Consider the following 19,211-nt stretch of genomic DNA (forward strand, 5'->3'; position numbering starts at 1 on the left):
TAAATGGTAGAAAGAAAAACAGACATGTGGCTGGAAGCTGAGCCCAGGCAAACCTGAATTTGAAATAAGGCACACCTGAAAGATAAGCAACAATGTGTTCACACAATTAACTGCAGAAGAAATAGGGGTTAGCCTGGAAGCTGTTGATGTTCTCATATCTTGCTTGCCTTTGCAGAGGTTTTATAAAGAAAAACCAAGTCACTGGGCTCAGGTGAGCAGCATTCAGGATTTGCCTAGAGCCGAAAGGGATTTCCCACCCACTTTGTGTGAAAAGAAGCAGTTTACACCTCCTTTGGGGAACAGGAAGGATAAGTCTTCTGTGAAACCTGACAACACCCTTCACCTTGGGACCACGCATAACTACATAATAGGTGCCAGTTGCCCAAGGAGCTGTCTGCACCAGGGGTCCAGCACCTAACAAGCTTGAGGCTGAAAAGACTACTCCTTTATGCTAATAAAGGGAAAGCTCTAATTCATATAGCCAAGGAAGTAACCAAAACAGAACAACAAGACACAATTTCAGATTAAACCCTTAAACGGGGAACTTAACAGTGGAATGGCAACATTTGCCAAATACCACAACACATAAGTCCTCTCTTATTTCCTCCTTTCTTTCAGTGCAGCTTAAACATTCAGGATCTACTTTCATTATCAAAGAAACAACTCCTAAGGATCTGCTAGGGTCAGATCCTGACCCTCTCCTCTTTTCCAGACAATACAACCACACATTTCAAAGTCCTTCCTTTGCTTTATAGCTCTTTGTATGTTACACATCAGAAACATCAGCTGTAGAGCAGCTGTATCAAAACTCAAGTTGTTGATTAATCATTGTTAATACGCCATCTCTATAGAATACCAATATGGGTGACAAACTCAGTAAAGAGTGCTGAAGGCAAGCAGTTTTCTTCCTACTACAATATTACAGATTTTACAGATTTCTTACGTGATAATTCCACAGGCAGCAACCAAGATAATTATAAAGACAGAATGATTTGCTGAAATATTTAATTCTGGCCTTAAGATTTATGGCTCTATCTCCAGAGGCCGGTCTATTTTGTGATCTGAATGAACCAAGATCCTGTCAGAAAAAAACAGCACACACACTATAAAGCTGTACCAAAATCTGTAAAAAGGAAATTTAAAATTACTTTACAACTATACTAAAAAAACCCACCACCTTTCATGCATTCCCTTCTCTTGAAGAGAATATGAGATTATAGTAAAGGATTTCTGTTTATGCGTACACATTTTGAGTGGAATAATACCAATCACACACAGATCATCAGTGGAGTGGGAACTTGCAGAAAAACTCATGCAACATCTCCTGAAGCAACAGAGCAACAGATAACATCTCTGATCAGAGCAGCTTACTAATAACTGCTGCTATGCATTCTGCCACACATTTGCTGACACCAGAGAAATGCCCAGATTCAGCACTCTTCCTCCAGAGCCTGGAGCAGAGATGAAATGCTCTCCAATGATTAAGGGTCTTGCTACCAATGAATGTAGCACTATTAGACAGACATCCTCACTCCCTCCAATTTATCACAACATCCTGCCACTTTGCTTTTTACAAAGTTATTGTCCTCAGTTGCTCCTTATCAAATCACCAATTAAATCATGTTCAGTGCAGAGAAAACTGCAGAGAATTTAACGATCAAATTCTAAAATCTTGATTATTTACAAGACAGATTTGCAGGGAGGGGGAATGGCCCACATTTGGCATGGTTAAGGACCTTCTGCCCCCTTCTTTACTACCATGCAAATCAAACTCAAACAAAAGCGGTATCAGTGATCCTGAGTTTATGCTAATGAACTTATTTCCCTACAGAAAAGTTAATACTAACCTTTAACCCTTGACGTTAGGTTAAAGGAACCTAGACTAGCTATTATACAGACATATAGCAGTATATATACACTGATAATTCAGGCTAACATTTCTTCTTATAACATTTAAACAAAGCAACAGAGTGCAACTAACCCAACATTAATATGCAAGATGCCTAATTTCTAAAATAACTACATGGATAATATATGGAAGTATTCTTACAAATGTAAGCAGCTATAAGCTCCAAATACCCAAAAGTACTTAGTTCATTCCACTCGGACCAATTACATGCTTCCTCACAGCAGGAGAAGAAAGTTCCCCTCACCTTTGCCCTTCACTGGCTGCTGCCACTGTTCATTTTCCACCAGCTGTTACACTCTTCAGACCCCTGTGGGAGGCAAATCAGCTCAGCGAGCCAGCAGAAACTAACCCCAGAAAGAGGAGCACAGAGTTTTCTGCTGGCCCGGCACAGTAAATCCCACCTCTGGTTGTTCATCAACACAAGGGAGAGGCCAGGAACATGTAACAAAGACAAACTGCACAGAGAAGGAGCAGCTTGAGTAAAGGTAGGAAGAGCGAGCTCCTCCACGCAATAGCAGCAAGGTGTTAGACCAGCTTGGTTACTTGTGAAATGATACTAACTACACTGACTACTCTTCCAGATGACACATCAGTTGGAATACAAGCAGCAGATTTACATCATCACTTCCACTCTTGTAACACCCCTGGCTATCTGAAGAAACAAAGCTGTCAGTCAAAACTAAGACAACACATCTTAGTACTGTCACCATCTTTGGTCTTCATTCAGAAAAATGTGTGTCCTTAGTATGCTTGTTCTGTAAATATGACAATGAACACAACAGAAGGAAAACAAAATAAGGTAACAAATTAAGAGAGACCTTCATTTCCACTTTGTGGAAATGCAAAAAGGCATGTCACATCAAAGTCTGCAAACTTTTCTGGTAGAGATGTAGATCTCTTTGGAAAGCTTTGCATATATAAATTGCATTACAAGCTGTATGTATAAAAAACAAACAAATTTGATAACCACCTTCTAAGTAGGGCATGAGTCCTAAGAGGTTTAGAAATCCCTGGTTTACTCTGAGGGTAAGCTTCAACCATACATCTGAGGTCTTGTATTTCACAAGGGAGCAAAACAAGTGAAAACTGGTAAGATATTTCTATTTTTACGTCCTACTTGCATCCAGCTAAAGCAACAGCATAGGAAGTGACAAACAAAAAACAGACAGGTAAAATACTTCCTGATCCTTTGGTTTTGCTCCTGACTCTGCTCCTAACTCCCCTCTGCTCCCTTATTCTGCAAGGCTAAATGTGAGGAAAGATATAATAAGAAACTATAGAAACAAAGTGTTGAGAGGAACAGCAGTCAGAGAAAAGGTCACACACAAAACAAAACAACAAATGGGACAGTAATGGTAGTAAGAAATTCAATTAGTAAGAAAGCAGTGTGTTAAAAGGCTGGTGTATTCCATCAGCAAACTTGATACCTGTAGGTAATGTTCTATTTTCATGGCAATGTCACGATGCTCTTGGTAGCATATAGATCTGCAAACTTCCAGGGTGTGCATTCTCTCCCCACAGTAACACAGTATTTCACACTGGCTAGGGTTTCTACAGAACTACATCATTCTACCTCACTTGAACTATAAAAATTTGCCTCCTCAGTGTTTTTCCAGACAGAGCCGTACATCTCACTGAACTTGAAGCAAGGTCATGTTCTGATTGCAGCAAGAATGAATTGCCGGAAAAAGCCGTGGAAATTCATGGATCCTTTATTTTATCCATTCAGCTTGCCACTGAACTGACCTAAAGTTTCCTCACTGTGTTTCCAAAGGAAGGAAATAAAACATTAGAGCACTGATGTCCTCAGAACGCTCTGAGCAGATACTGCCTTCATACTGAAGTCCACTGTAGCCACTTCCTTCGAGATGCTACTGTTTCATCAAAAAATCATGATGGAATTGTAATCGGTTTTGAAATGTGATTGCTAGCTTCCAAAATTATCATTCCAACACCACAAAATTCCAGGCACCCTGAGAACCCGAATTCCCAAAGCTATGAATGACAGAATACTCTCATTAAAACTGTTGCAGAGAGGTTCCAAAACACAATCCCTAAACCTGAACACTGCAATAAAATACAAGAGTCATCCGTAAGGCCAACATGTTGTAATAAACTTACTGGAAAAGATTCATCACTGGCATTTCATAAGTGTTATTTTTCAATATTTGAGAAAAGCAACCTTACAGATCTCTTAAAAAATAAAAGCTTTCAATGAAAAAAAACCAGGGATTTCAAATATGTGTTGATCATTAACATCAGTGTTGCAGTCATCACTAGCTATACTGGGGACTGCCACACTAAACCGTGATCTTAAGAGAAAAATCTCTCTCTTACAGCATGTTGCATTTCACTCACACAACTGCGTTTTTGATGCCAACCAAGTTTTCCAAGACAAAGTTGTACACAGTTCTCCTACAGATTAAGGCCTTTATTAAGTAAAGTAGCTCATTCAGACCAGCTTAAAATATAAAACAATCCTATAACCACTGCTTCCCAATTCTGGGCGCACTTTAAAATACATTCTCATGAATTTCAGATATTCAACATTTACTATTTTACCTCTTCCAATAATCTATGAACAAGTAATTTTGTACTTGGAGATTTGCTATCGCTCATGACAGTGCTTTACCACCATGCTGTTCATCTGCAGTGTTAGACAAAATTCAACAAACGGAATCAAAATTTCTTCAGATCATTTTCTTAGAAAGAACCTTTTTCAGTTAGTTAAACTAGTCAGGAACACCCACAAAGTTTCATTAGTGAAAAATGCTTTAAGATTTTATTTCTAACAACTTGGGGTTTGTCTCAGTTCCGTTTGACAAGTGACACTCAGGATGAGAACACTTGAGGATGGCACCTTTCCTGCAACCAAACAGCCTACGGACTAGCCAAGCACTACATCTTTGTGAACCTCAGAGTAGCACAACAATTTCTACGCCAGCTGCTACAGTTTTTGTAAATACTGTTGTACTGGGTGTAAACAGCAGCGGTGGGACTGCAGGGGTGGCCCCTGTGGGAAGAGGCATAGGGCTGCCCTGTCCCAGGCCCAGCTGGCTCCAACAGACCCACAGCAAGACACAGCTGAGGGCCTCAGCGAAGCTGGCAGCACCTCTGTGAAAGCGTATTTAAGAAAGGGCAGAAAATGCCACAGAGAGGAGGAGGGAACAAAAGGAGTGAGAAACAGCAGAGGGAACACCAAGGTCAGAGAAGGAGGCGGAGGAGGGGCTCCAGGTGCCAGAGCAGATACCCACCACTGCAGCCTGGGAAGGACCCAAACTGGAGCAGGTGGACATGCCCTGAAGGAACTGCGGCACACGGAGAGCCTGTGCCAGAGCAGATTTTTTTCCTGAAGGACTGACTGCAGCCAGCAGGGACCCCATGCCAGAGCAGAGGAAAAACGTGAGAAGGAAGGAGCAGCAGAAAGAAACCACCTTGCACCAACTGTAACCCCTTTGCCCCCCGCACCACATGGAGAGGGGGCACAGGAGTCTGGGACGCAGGACCGAAGTTGAGCCTGGGAAAGCGGGGAGGAAAAGTGTTGCTTCCATGCCGGTCTTTCTGTTTCTTACTATCTGAATCTATTTTAACTGGTGACAAATTAAATTAGTTTTTCCCAGGTCAAGCCCGTTTTGCCCACAACAGTAATTAGTAAGCGATCTCCCTGTCTTTATCTGAACCTACGAGTCTTCTCATCCTATTTTCTGCCCCTACCCCACTAAGGAAAGGGAAAGACTGAGCAGCTGGGTGGGCATTTGCTGTTAGCCAAGGCTAACCCACCACACCTGCATGTAACAGTTTTGACCCAATCTTTTATGGGAGTGCTGATGAAGCAAGAGCTCGGACAGAGATTTGTGTTACATGGCATGAATCATTACTGCTGGGTCCTGGTTCTGAAGGAGAAAAATGTAATACAAACTGGATAAGTGCCCAGGAATTCTGACTTAGGTTACAGACCCTTCTTTCGTCTATCTATCCTTTGTGAAAAAGAATGCAAGTCACAGGCTTGACACAGAGCACACATTTTCCATGATCCAAATTGTGACTATTACTTATAGTATAGCAAAGGCAGTGACCCATCCATTAACATTTCTCTTCCCTCTTTATCTTAAAGCTCAGTAAGCTCACAAAGCCTTTTAAATACAATCCATCAGATACAGATATTGATTTTAGTAAGTGTCATTTTTGTGCATCCAGAATCCTACATAAACTGTCATTTGCATTTCATCCGCTCTCAGGTTTTATATAGACTGCTAATTCTATGAGGGAGTAGATTGGATCCATCAGCAGAACAAAACAGAATAAACAACACAGTAATCAAGTCCACACAAAATACTCCACCTCTCAAGTGCTATGCTTCTCCAGAAGTATATACTATTGCCTTATGCATCCACACAGCCCTTCATCTTAGGATCTGTCATTACTGTTTCTTCCTCCATCTAATTTGGGTTGCAAGTGTCAAGGAATGGGAACTTGATAATAGGAAATACTATATCAATGCAAGACAGCCCAAATAACAATCCAGCCCATTATAATTTCTGTCAAATTCTCTAATCCCCATTTCCAAACAGGAGATGTAGTTAAGTCCTGGTAAAGTAACAGTCTATTTTTTTTGCCACAGCGCAAGATTGAAGAGATTACAAGATAGCTTCCCCAAAGGATTCCTTCCCATCTGTGTTCAAAGAGCAATAAACCTTATTCCTAGCAACGGTGATATCCTCAGTTAAAATGCTCCAACATTCAAGAGTCAGAGCCAATTATGGCCAGAATATGGACAGAATGAAGATTCTCTCCCCTCTTTTTCCTCCTCTCACACTTTTAAATCATTCCTATGACGTATTGTTCCACATTTAGCCAAAAAAAAAAAAAAAAAAAAAGGTATTTTGTTATCCATTTCCTAGCTGATTTATAGAACTGAACATTACCGCAGAAGGAAGCAGCAAAGTTCTGAGTACTTTTTCTTCAGTTAAGTATTTCAGATTAACTAACAACAGGGAGATACACTGGCAAGCCTTTCAGTTCATGTCTCTGTTCATGGGTGGAACAGAGGCATCATCTCTCCTCCGTAGCCCCACTAGCCAATAACCTTGGCCTGCAACCTGTTAAGTACACCAAGATCTCAAACACAGATTTACAGTTTTAGACACTCTCAAGATAGGGAACATGTATTTAATTAAATAAATTACTCTGTTCCTGTGTTACTCCACTACAAAAGAAGAGTCCCTAACAATCACTTAGCTTACTGACTGTTGATGTTCTCAGTTAGCTAGAATTTGGAAGCCATGGACGTTGATTTAATCATTCTTGTGCTGTCAGAAAGAGACTAAATCTACATATGATACTTTCCCATGTTTTAAAGATCAGGAAATGCTCCAATAGTTTGTATTGTGACTGGTACAGAATCTAGAAGATACCGCAATAGGAAAAATCACTGAAGTGTAAAGCTACGCAGACTGCATAATCTTCTCTGATACGCTTCAGTTAGGTAAAAAGTACTCGGGTGAGAGAAATTTAAGTCAAACTGTCAATAACATCATCTACCCTAGCTGTCCCTACCTGTCTGAAATACATCTTAAAACTACGAAGATCATGTTTCTCAACCAGACAGCCAAAAACCCATTTGCCTTTGCTTGAGCTGATCTCTAACTAGTTCATAGTCTGTAGCTCAATGAAGCATGTCCTCAAACTAAACATAACACCTTCCACCTTTTTACTTGTGTTTATTTTTAGTTAGTATAATACCAGTGTGTTTCAGGATCAGCACCCAACTGTTCTTAAAGCCAACGCGTGGAAGGTTATCTGCGTGGGTACATCTACTCTTAAATTCTCTCTCTTGACTTTGATTCCGGCTTTTCTTCTTCTATTTCTATTCCTATAGACCTGAATCATGCAGTTTTCTTCCCTGCCTAAATGTGTAAAGCTATGACTGCTTTTGCAACACCACTCCCCGTGACACCAACCTTACGCCTCATCCTCCTTCTGTGTTAACTGATCACTTGCGAATTCACCCCAAGTTCTGTCTCTGCAGGCTTGACTTCTCTCTAAAAATACCTCCAGGTCCCCCTCAAGCAGATGAGCGAGCCAAGAGGCGGGCACTATCCCCGCTACCTTTTCTCACGCACAGGATGAAGGCATCCCTGCCAAAGAAAAGAACTTGCCTCTCCCCTGTTCACGAGGCACTTCCATACCTCAGAACCAAGCACCGCTTTTCACCTCCTTCAGCTACACGTTTAAAAGTTCGTGACATAAGAAACCAAGCAAGCCCTTCAGGTTTTATGAGAAAATAAACGAAGCCGCGCTATATCGCCGAGGCACGTTTTCGAGAAAAGGGCCAGACGCCGTCGTACCACACGGCTGCGTACAGATACGCGCCGGCTGCGCACAGAAGGCGAAAGGACGCTTATGGCTCTATGCACACCGTCAGCATGTGTGCCTGCGGAACTGCAACGCTCACGATAAGCCATCAGACCGCTCACCGGTTCGGGACACGCACCCCACAGGGCCCGGCTGCCGGCGGGGCGAGACGGGAGGCGGCCTGCCTCGGGCTCCAGGGGAGCGCCCCAGCTCATCGCCCGCCCGCCCGCCCGCCGGGGTCAGGGCCTCGGCGGCCCCCGCCTCCCCGCCGCCGCCCGCCTCGGGGCTCCCGCTCCGCGGGCCCGCGCCGGCCGGGCCGCCCCGACCCGCTCCCCGCCCCTCCGGCGGCCCCCGCGCACCGCCGCCTCCCCGGGCGCCGCCGCCGCCGCCGCCGCCGCCCCGCGCCCCGCCGGGCGGCCCGCAGGCCCCTCGCGCCGGCCCGCCCGGCTGCACCTGCCGGGCCCGGGAGCCCCGCCGGCCCCCCCCCCCGGCCGGCCCTCCGCCGCGGCCTGCCGCCTCCCGCCCTGCGCCGCACCGTTAGCGATGAGCTTGGCCGAGAGCTGCTTGACGAGCTCGGGGATCCGCTCCCACTGGCACTCCGAGCGGCACCGCTCGATCTCCGTCTCCAGCCGCGACCCCGCCTTCTTGGTGGCCATGGCCAGGGCCGGGCCGGGCCGGGCCGGGCCGGGCCGGGCCGATGGGCCCCGGCGGGCGAAGGGGCCCGGGCGGCGGCAAGGGGAAGGCGGGGAAAGGACGGCGGCGGCACCGGGCGCCGGCAGTAGCGACGGCGGCGGCGGAACTTGAAGGGCTGCGGCCCGCGCCGCGCTGGCGGCCGAGCGGCGCGAGTGCCGCCACCTGCCGGGCAGCGGCGGGCAGCGCAGCGCTGAGCTGCGCTGCGCGACGCGGGGCCGAGGCGGCGGGGGCGGGGCCGAGGCGGCGGGGGCGGGGCCGAGGCGGCGGGGGCGGGGCCGAGGCCCTCCCGGGAAGCGCGGGCCGGTCGGTCGGCAAGGGCCGGGCGCTGCCGCCACTGCCCTGCCAGCCCGAGGAGAGGGAGGGAGGCAGCCGCGCCGCTGAAGGTGCCGCCGGTAGCCGGGCCGGTAGAGCCGGGCTCCCGCGGCCACCGGCAGGATCCGCTCTTTTAAAACGATTGGCCCAATTACGGGAGGGAGGGAGGGAGGGAGGGAGGGGAGGGGGTGGGGGGAATTCCTCTCATCTCATCCTTCCACAGGCTAATGATGAATACGCACCATCACCCCGTCTGCGGTACTTTTCCGCTTCCACAAAACGCAACACAGAATCAGTTCCTGCCCGTTAACGGTCACCCCCCTTCCCCCAGCTTGAAACCACTCCTCCCCGCTCGCTCTAGGGTTTTTAATCCGTTGGAAGGCATTCTGCTTTTCCTCTTCTCCGTCCACGTTCCCCACACCACGCCTTCTCCGCGGCCTCATTTAGCGACACACTCCTTCACACCTGGTCCCAGCGGAAGGCGGCCCCGGCGCGGCCCACCAGCTCAGTACTCCCTTGCTCCTTAGTTACACAGCAGATAGTAGAGCAGCGCCTGCGTAACAAAGATCGGCACTGCGCGTAGTTTATGCCCTGTGTTTTGAGAAAATAAATGCACTTCCAACAGTTGGGTGGAATAAAAATACTAGCTGAAACGATTTCAATAAATACCATGCATCTTTGTCAAATGCTGCCTCACGCCTATGTGACACACCAGAACCACAAACTTACATACGCCTCAGAAAACAACCGCCATGACTGATTTTCACTGAAAAACGTAGCAAAAAGACCAAGACTGCATTGGAGAAAAATCTCGCAAATTGCTATTTACTTTTCCCAAAACAAGGATACGTCCCATTGACAGAACAGGTTTTGCAGAGATGCGGTGTAATCTGCTACCTTAGACACAACATGAATTTAAGTAATTAAAATGTTTTGCTCCATATCCTAGGGTTATAGGGCAGACTTGTACAATTAGTTCTCTTTATCCCCAGAAAGGAGAAGTCAGCGAGACCCACAGGTATCTGGTTAAGTTTGTGCAGATGACTACCTGTCTGCTGGTTTGAAGATTCAAAATACAGGATGGATGCTATTACTGCTCTTACATACATTGCACTCTTCCGGATCTAGCGTGTTTTAGTCTCGGTCTTCAGAAACGTCAAGATCACAAACTCAGAAGTCAAATTTAGGCAAACATAAGGTTACTAGCCTGAGACAGGTCAAACATTCTTTCATAACTGTTAAGAACAATGTATCTTACTCCCCAAACCCTGTGAATCCAGACCTTCAAATTCTTGGGGAACAATACTATCACCAGCCACCTTTATGTGCTGTTATATAAATAGATCAGTTAAATCTCGTCCGTGTGTTCCCCAGCTGTACCCTCAATGTAATAAACATCCGCTTGCTACAAACCTTGCTTTGCTTCTATCCTTAGACCATCACAGCTCTTGCAACTCTATGACAGGTATCAGATGTCCTTCTCAGTGTTTCAATTAATTTACTTTTCATTCTCAGTGCTATTGAAAGCATAATAGCACAAAGTTCAGATACTGTAATCTGCCTTTTTATCAAGCTGCTGTTACAGCACTTTCAGGTTACAGTCCAATTTTTAAAAAAAAGTATACTTCAGATTTTAAAAAGCGTAATTAGAAACAGTAGCAGAACATAACAGTGTTTTAAGAAATACAATAGAGTGCTGCAGGAGTGGAAAGAAGATTTAATACTGTAACAAAAGCAAAAGAAAAAATATGTGATAAAGCATTTTTTGCTTACATGAGGTTTCACAAGATCCAGAGGACATTAAACTGATTATAGCTTGGTGTTTTACTAGAGAGATAAGACAATTGAATTAAAAATGAGGCAGAAAAGGAATGAAAATTCAAAATCTTTGATATCATAACTATTAGTTCTTTTACACATAACAATATGAAAACTAAATTCTCAAATTTTGAAGAGTTAATTTGCTTATGAAGATTATTCATATTTATTCACAACAATTTTAACACGTTTTGTTAGCACTGATCACATCATTTCAGTAAAAGCTACTAGCAAAATACTGAAAATATTTACATAACTGTTCACCAGGCTTATTATCTCAACAGCTACTATTTATGAAGTGAGACATCTACGCAAAGTAATTAGTATATTTTGAAATGCACTGCAACAATTAGGAAATCTGCTTTAACGTTACTGAAACTTCCATATACCCAAGACTGCTCTGACGAGATTCCATTGCCGATGACCCATAACTGTATACAATAATGGATCTGGAATGAATAGCATGAAAGTGTTACAGAAAAGAAGGGTGATCCTGCATATTTTGTCAATTGCCATTTATTTTTTCAAACTGAAAAAAAGTGTTTCTGGAAATGGCCCATTTAGTAAACTGTTGGCACAGACTGAAGCCTACATGCACTTTGCCAGAAATAGGAAGTCCGCTTGTACGGTGAGGTAGCTGGTTAGGAAGATGACACAGAGATACCTTGTTTCTGAAAACAATGGAAAATTAAAATGCAGGAACTTAAGATGTATTGGTCAACCATTTTGCCTTATGCAATCTCTTACATTCCAATTCCCCCAAACACAGGGCGATAAGAGAAATAATGGATTGTTCAGTGCAATTTCATGAGCTTGGTATGAAGAAACAGGAACTTTCAGTACACAGCAACACACTGATATGGTACTCTGATACTTCTGGTCACCTGAAAAATAAACCTGATCAAGAAGTTTCCTGCACTAGTACTCCATACAGAACTATGAGAAACAAAAGTGATGGGGCTTTAAATTTGTAAAAATGTAAGAGTTATAGAGAATATAAACTGACTTAAATTAGGTAACATCTCAACTAAGATATTAAACATTCTATAACAAGGATTCAGAAAAAAACAATTTAAAAAGTACTTGCATTTTTAAAGGTAACATATTTAAATAGAATGCTAGGAAGTCACATGAGAAAAAAAAAATGCAATCAAACTTACAAGATCACTGGGTTTTATTCTAGACTGAGTTTCTGGCTTCTTAGGCAAATACTATTCACTGCTGAAGTGGCAGGGGAAGAAACAAACCTCACCTTTGTTCTAGCTTTCCTTTAATCTTTAAAAAAAAAAAAAAAAGTTTAAAACAGTATTTTCATGACACCTTTGCTGAAGTTAGCTCACTGGTATGGAAGCCCTTGAGAGAACAGACTAGTCAAAGCTTAACATCCAATTTGTGTGAAAGGCTATCAATGGTTAATGGCAAGTATTGTTTCACTATTTACCGAAAAAGTGTTTAATATGCAAGTTTAGCTACTGCTCTGTTTTTAGTCTGGCACACTGACCAGTGGTTTGGTTTTTTTTCCAAGTAGAGTTTGTCTGAAACTGCTAATAAAAGTGCAGATTATTAAAACTATTTTCTTCCTCAGAGTTTCTATAGCAAGAAAGACAAGGATTTTGAGGGAAATATAATGTTACAGAAGATAGCAAGGAAGTCCTTATTTTATCTCCACAAAGTGTAAAACAGAATTTAAAAGTCAGTATTAAAAAGAAGCTTTTCCTCAGCACAAATCCTTATTTTACCAATTTCTTATCTTTCAATTCAAATCAACATTTTAATTTCTATTAAGATGTTAAATATATTCTATTGCAAGTGATCAGAGATGCAATTCAAATATTATTTGTATTTTAAAGCAACTGTATTCAACTCCTACTACTGTCTGCCATTTTCTCAAATGTGAAGTGCAAAAATTTTCAGGCCAAAATGCATTAATGTGAGAAGTAATTTCTCTACAGTGAAGAGCACAACTCATAAGCATTATAGATTCCAGAAAAAATTTTGCTTCTAAGTTTTTAAAGTTAGCATAACACTGTTAGTGAAACAAGGTAACTGCAGAGTTCTCCATTCCTACTGAAGCCAGTAAGCTCTATGAAATTTACAACAGACCATATGAAAATTGTTAGAGAAAATAATTTCACAGTGACACTTGGTTCCCTTCTGAGAGTATCAAAATGCAGTTTAAAGGGAAGTGAGACTGAACAGCATCTGCAAAATCAACAGTTTGATGACATGCACATTATAAAACCTGCCACCCCCACCTCATAGAAAGGAAAAGTCACATAAGTGAAATATGCTTTATCAGAATACTTCAACATTTCAAGGTTTTGTACTTAGATGAGTTTATTTTCTTAAAGATAAAATAGTTGCATCAGTGAATGTACTTTATTTTTGTAAACCAGTAAGCCCTTACTGCTGTTTGAAAGTTAAAATCACGCACAAAACAATTCAGGAAAACCTAGGAACCTGGAAAGCAATTTTTTTTCTTCACAATGGACTTCTGATTTTGTAGTTTGTTGCTTTCAAACTGATTCAGTTCATACTGTACCTGTCAAATAATGGACAGTACAACTGATACTTAAAAAGGAATGTATGCCTGTAAAATGAGGCAAATACTTATTTTTCACTACTCTATGAAATCCCTTGATGTTAATTCTTAGTGTTTAATAAATGACAGTACTAACAGCCATTGCTAATGATAGGCTGAATCTGAAGTTTAATTACTAATTGTTCTGTAAAAGCTAAAAAGTCAGACTCCAAAAAGAGATCCTTTCCAAGCCCATTCACGCTAAACACGAACTGGCATTGCCAATAAAAGGGCAACAAAGAGTATCACTCAACTGGCAATACATATTAAAATCATCTTGTTTCAACCCAACGTTTCATACTGTATTTTAAACCTGTCATACTGTTTCTGGAAACATCGTCTGCATTACAAATGCATAAACTTACACATACAAAAAAAAAAACCCAAAGCCAACCAAAACCACAACATGAAAAAAATGTCACCTCCCAGAAAAGCACTTCACTGGTGTTTATAGGCTGAATAGATGTATTTATATCTGAATTGCTACTTGTTCCACAACTGTATTTTTACAAAGCTATATTGCCAGTAAAGTTGTTATCCTATATTAACATGTAGTAACTAACAGGAAGCAAAATGGGAAGAAAAATACCATAGTTTGCTGTTTCTCACATTTATTGTGCCAGTGTAAAACTTTTCAGACTAAGGTCTAAGGATTTCAAATAAATGTTTTGGCTACTTTTAAGTTCAGGGAAGAGCCAAGGAAAGGTCTAATCATGGCTATTCCACTGTGTTACTCTCACGGTAAGCCTCTTTCCTGCTGTATTTCAAACTGTTGTCCCACACAGTGATGTTCATAGGGCAGCAGGTAAAGAGAGTCTCCCCACTGTCTTTGCACAGTAACAAAACTGATAAACACAGTTCAGCTAAATTCTAGATGTGATCCAGATTGTAGCTTAATGTCTCACTTGAACTAAAAAAAAAAAAATCTTTCTAGACAAATTGACCCTCAGTGGCAAAGACATTTTCCTATTCTTTTGATGCATTTATGCAAAAAGTGTCCAGAATAGAACTATTCTGTATTTTAAAAAATAGTAATTATGTATTTTTAGAAAGATGCAAGCTTCTTACACTTTAATTAACCCACTGCTTTTCAGTTCCTTTTGTTCTATCCAGCACAGAAAATAAGCCATGTACCACTTTTAACTATTTCTTAAGGGTAAAAATAAGATACCTATTACATGTTAGGAAATTAGAAAACTATTTTTTAATAAATATGAACCTCTTCTCAAATCTGAGTAAAGTCTCTTCAGCTAGCAAATCAATAGTGGCAGCTCTTCTCTCTGTAGTACATTGTTTGATTTCATGACATTATTGGCTAAAATCATACTTAGGTTTTATTCCTAGGTCAGTTTCTGTCTACACAGGAATCACTGTCTTCACATAATTGCTGTTTCAAACTGCACTTCTGTGACCACTTAAGAGATGAAGAACAAGTGTTTCCCACATTGAATTTACTGAGTGCAGGAGTTGAGTTACATCTCTTCTTTGGTTCCTAAATTCAATCCCTTTAAATAAATTCAAGTGTTACATAGAAGAAACGCCTTGAATTTTCATTCCCCCCCCCCCCTTTTTTTTTTGCAATGTTCCTAGCTAGTCATTGGTAATAAAAATTATTTTTAATAAACATCAGTATTTTCCCCACTGCTATTGAAATGCATCTGGGACAAACAATGATTATTAAATTCGAAGCATCTACGGTGTCATACTGCATTCAAACGTTTGGCTTGTTGCCGTCAGTATTAGCAGTTAAACTTGCCAACTACATTGCCAGACCACCAGAGGGAGTCGAAAATTACAAATAATTTCTGAAAGTTTCTAAACCTGTAGGCTACAGTTTAAAACATTAATAGAAATTGCTCTATGTTGGAAGTAGTATAACAAATGGGTAAAAAACCCGAAATAAATTAGAGGAATCCACAGAGATCGGGAGTTGCAGAGGATAAAGATAATGAAAAAATTCTAGTAACCTCATCAGTTCATTACTATCTAGAGGTAACAAAAATGTTTGTGATATAGATAAATGAGTGTTCAGCAACTATTTCTGTTCTCTCTTTGGAAAGAATGAAAATCATGCATTTAAATTAGATTTTTTTCAATGATGTTAATAACTGGAGAGAAGTCTTAAAAATCAGTTGATCCAGAATTAGTACACGGAAGTCCTAAAACAAAGGGTTGCCCCCTTCCATTTCATCACATCCCTCTGAATAGCTCATGGAATGTCAGGGGCATCGTGAGGACACTGGGCTTGTGCTTACATGGCAAAGGAATGCAGAAGACAGTGGCAGAGTATAGCCTGCCTAGCCTGGTGCGACCCTAAGAGAAAAACCTGGAAAGTTGCATACAAGGTTACATTATGATGTTCCAAAAGCAAGGTCCTTAGCAGCAAAAGGAGACTTCCTAGGATCAGCTGGGGCAAATTCCAAGAGACCTGCACTCCAATTGCGCAGAAACACTAAGAACTGGCAAAATGTGGACCCAGTAACAGAGTGCTAGCTGTTATTTCTGCACAATAAATATGGGTTAAGACATCCAGCCAATCAACCGTCTATCTCTGCTATAATAATTGGCAGAACGAACAAAATACTGGCTTTACGTTTTGGAAATTAAACTTCATGTAAAGAAAACAGCATTTACAAATAGATTAATAGAGAAAATAAAATAAGAACACGAAGTTGGAGACCTGTGACAAATAAATATATGTAAGGAATTCTATCTTTTTAAAAGCTATCAGGATAATTAACTATTTGGTCAAATACCAAAGAGGCCGTGGATTCTTCAAGTCCTGATGTCTCCAAAATAAGACTGGATGGTTTTCAGGTAACATGAATTTCAGGTAACAAGTTATTTGCTCTACAGAAGACTGATTTACATTTGATACCTGCTCTACATAGGATGTGAGATAGGACATCACAGACAATTCCCCGAAATCCTTGCTGCATTGTGCAGTGACAGCCCACAAAACACCAGGCATCACCAGGAAGGCTACCGAGAACAAAGCAGCAGGCACCATTCTGCCACTCTGTAAACCATGGGATGCCTGCACCTTTAATGCTGCAAGCATTTCTGGTCTCATTGGTTTGACTCACTAAGACATTTCTTATGTTTTTGCAATATCCACTTGGCTTTGCACGCTGCAACTTACTTTATCTGACCCTACTCAACCTTTCAGAATTCTATTGCCTAACACTTGGTCTTGTTGGCAGAAAGACAAATTCTGCTTGTGTCTTCCAAGAGTCTTCAGAAATCAACATTTTTCCTCTTCACCTATTCCACTATGTCATAGCTCCTTTCTATGAAAAGTTGAGCTAGATATTTCCAGGGAAGATTAGGACTGAACCGCAGCTTATTTAACATACAGTTACCATGACCAAAGTAGTCTCCAAAAGGTCTAGCATTTGCCTGAAACCACAGAACAGATCATTTCCACTCTGCTTCACTGCCCTGGAGATCATTTTACCTATCAGCACAGACTAGGTAAAAACAGAACAGATGTACTTTTTTTAGCTGCTTGATAAAAACTAAAGCAGAAAGCAATAATGTTACTGTTACTACAGTTGGTTGGGGATGGATATGAACTATCATTCTGTGGGCTTTATACATCTTCAGTTCACAAAGATGATTCATGAGCAAAGTTTCTGGGGAGTAACTGCCAGCTTTCAGCCTCTTAGTGCTCCTGCTAGGTCCAAGTACAGGTTCTTGAAAATCTGAAGTTTCACATCTGTAGGACAAAGCAGACTTCTCCTGCATGCTTCTGACCTAACCCTACTTCAAAGTGTGAAAGGCAAATCAGTCAGCCAGATCTGACGCCATTCAGAGTATGTTTAGATCCAAGTCTGAAAGTGCTATTTGAGTTTGTACCTTTTGGTTTGCACTCATTCTCAAAAAAAAAAAAAAAATCAAAAATCTTTTTTTTTTGTATTTTTAAAACTGTTCTTTGTGTACTTCTAACACTATTCATTCTATTTATAAAATGTAACAGTTGTGTGAAGAGTAAAATACCCATTCATTGACCAGTGTGCTTAAGCTAGGTATTTCTACTCTTCTGATAAAGGGAAGGGTTTTTTGCATAGCATTCCTTCTTATTTTTATTCCTTCTATGTATTGGACATCTGACTCTGCAGGAGTTTTTGGGCAGAAGGATCCATGCATTGCCTTTCAGAACAAGCAGAAAGACTAGAGAAATGAAAGAGATAAAAGGGTTAACATAGAAAGCTCAGGAAAGGAGCAGAACTATGCATACAATATGGGGAATAAAAATAAATAATAATAATTTTTAAAAACCAACCACAAACAAAACCTGCATAATCTACTTAAACCAAATTACACTAGAAGAATGTGGGATTCTTTAGGTATACGGATAGCATTACACCATAGGACTTAAACATATAGGCATTTTAACACATTTTTCTCCAAAAACAAGTTCCTGACAGTGCTGGAGATCAGCAATAGCTCAAATACTATCTGTCTTAGAGACTTGTTCAGATACTTCTCCCTACTTCTGTGAAAGTTGTGCATAATGCAACAGCCAATAAACATCCTTGGTTATTACCTACAAAACTGCCTTCACACAAGTATCATCTGCCTAGCATTCAGATGTTCAGCTTATTTTTTAAAAATTCTTCTGTGAGAACAGCTCCCGGCACAACTTGCAGAGTTGGAAGAACAATGGACACGCAGACCACTAGCTATCCAAGGGGAATTCCTATGCTGCTGCTCCGTGCTGTTCACAGCTCTGGCAAGAATCTCTCCTAAGGGAAACCAAGGTTGACTTGTTCATAATGACATAATGTACTTCTCCAGATTGCTTTGCATTAACTTTGAAGCCACCACAGTGGTTAACCACACAATTTAGGGCAACAAAAAAAATCTCTTCCTATTTCTGAATACCATCGCCTGGAGAAGAAAATGGGATTGAAGCTCAAAACCTTCATTACAGTTATCATTCCAACACAGCTAAAGAACCTGATTCGCCAAACACTGTTCATTCCCTGGTGGTTAGCAACACCTACAAATAAGGGGAGCACCTCCAAGACAGAAGCTCCAACAACAGACGTTCATAAATCTGTGGCTGACAGGATTGGGCAACAACAGGCTGGGCTTACCATCCTCCAGACCAGCATGGTTAGGCTTCAACAGCTCTAGAGACGGGAGCATTCAGCTGACATCTGGTTCTGCAAATCTTCAATGAGTTCTGAGCAGTCTTCCAGAAAACAGCTGTCTTCTATTTCTTCCACCACTGCATTCACAAAAGGATCCTCTCTTCTAGTGCTTTTCCACATCCAAAATCAGAACCCTATCGGCATTCATTTTCTGAATATCAGGATATTGGGTAAAATAAACCACTGCAATTACTTATCTTGCTTTTTGGTAAGCTCCTACCACAAGATTTTGCACCTTCTTAACATGACTAAGAATTTTAGAGAAATGCATACTTGTCAGAAAGAAAACTTCACTGTAATCTGTTGGTAGCTAGCATATAGTAAGTTAAGGAAATCAATATCCATGTTACTGCCTTTACCACTTGAAAATGGCTGCATTTCCCTC

At 41.5% G+C, this 19,211-nt stretch overlaps 1 protein-coding gene across 8 annotated transcripts in view; it reads right to left on the reverse strand.

Annotated features, from left to right (window-relative positions):
• Positions 1 to 9,094, reverse strand: part of TTC7B (tetratricopeptide repeat domain 7B) — a 141,264-nt gene extending 132,170 nt beyond the window's left edge. For all 8 annotated transcript variants that reach the window (XR_007509620.1, XR_007509619.1, XR_007509618.1 and 5 more), the window contains exon 1: positions 8,799 to 9,094. Coding sequence is in view for 5 of the 8 variants with exons in the window: in XM_049828873.1 (XP_049684830.1) it covers positions 8,799 to 8,919 (121 nt within the window). In the remaining 3 variants the exon portion in view is untranslated. The remainder of the gene's footprint in view (positions 1 to 8,798) is intronic.
• Positions 9,095 to 19,211: the final 10,117 nt, after the last annotated feature.

Source organism: Accipiter gentilis, chromosome 25 (genome assembly GCF_929443795.1).
Source record: "Accipiter gentilis chromosome 25, bAccGen1.1, whole genome shotgun sequence".
Lineage (NCBI taxonomy): Eukaryota > Metazoa > Chordata > Aves > Accipitriformes > Accipitridae > Astur > Astur gentilis.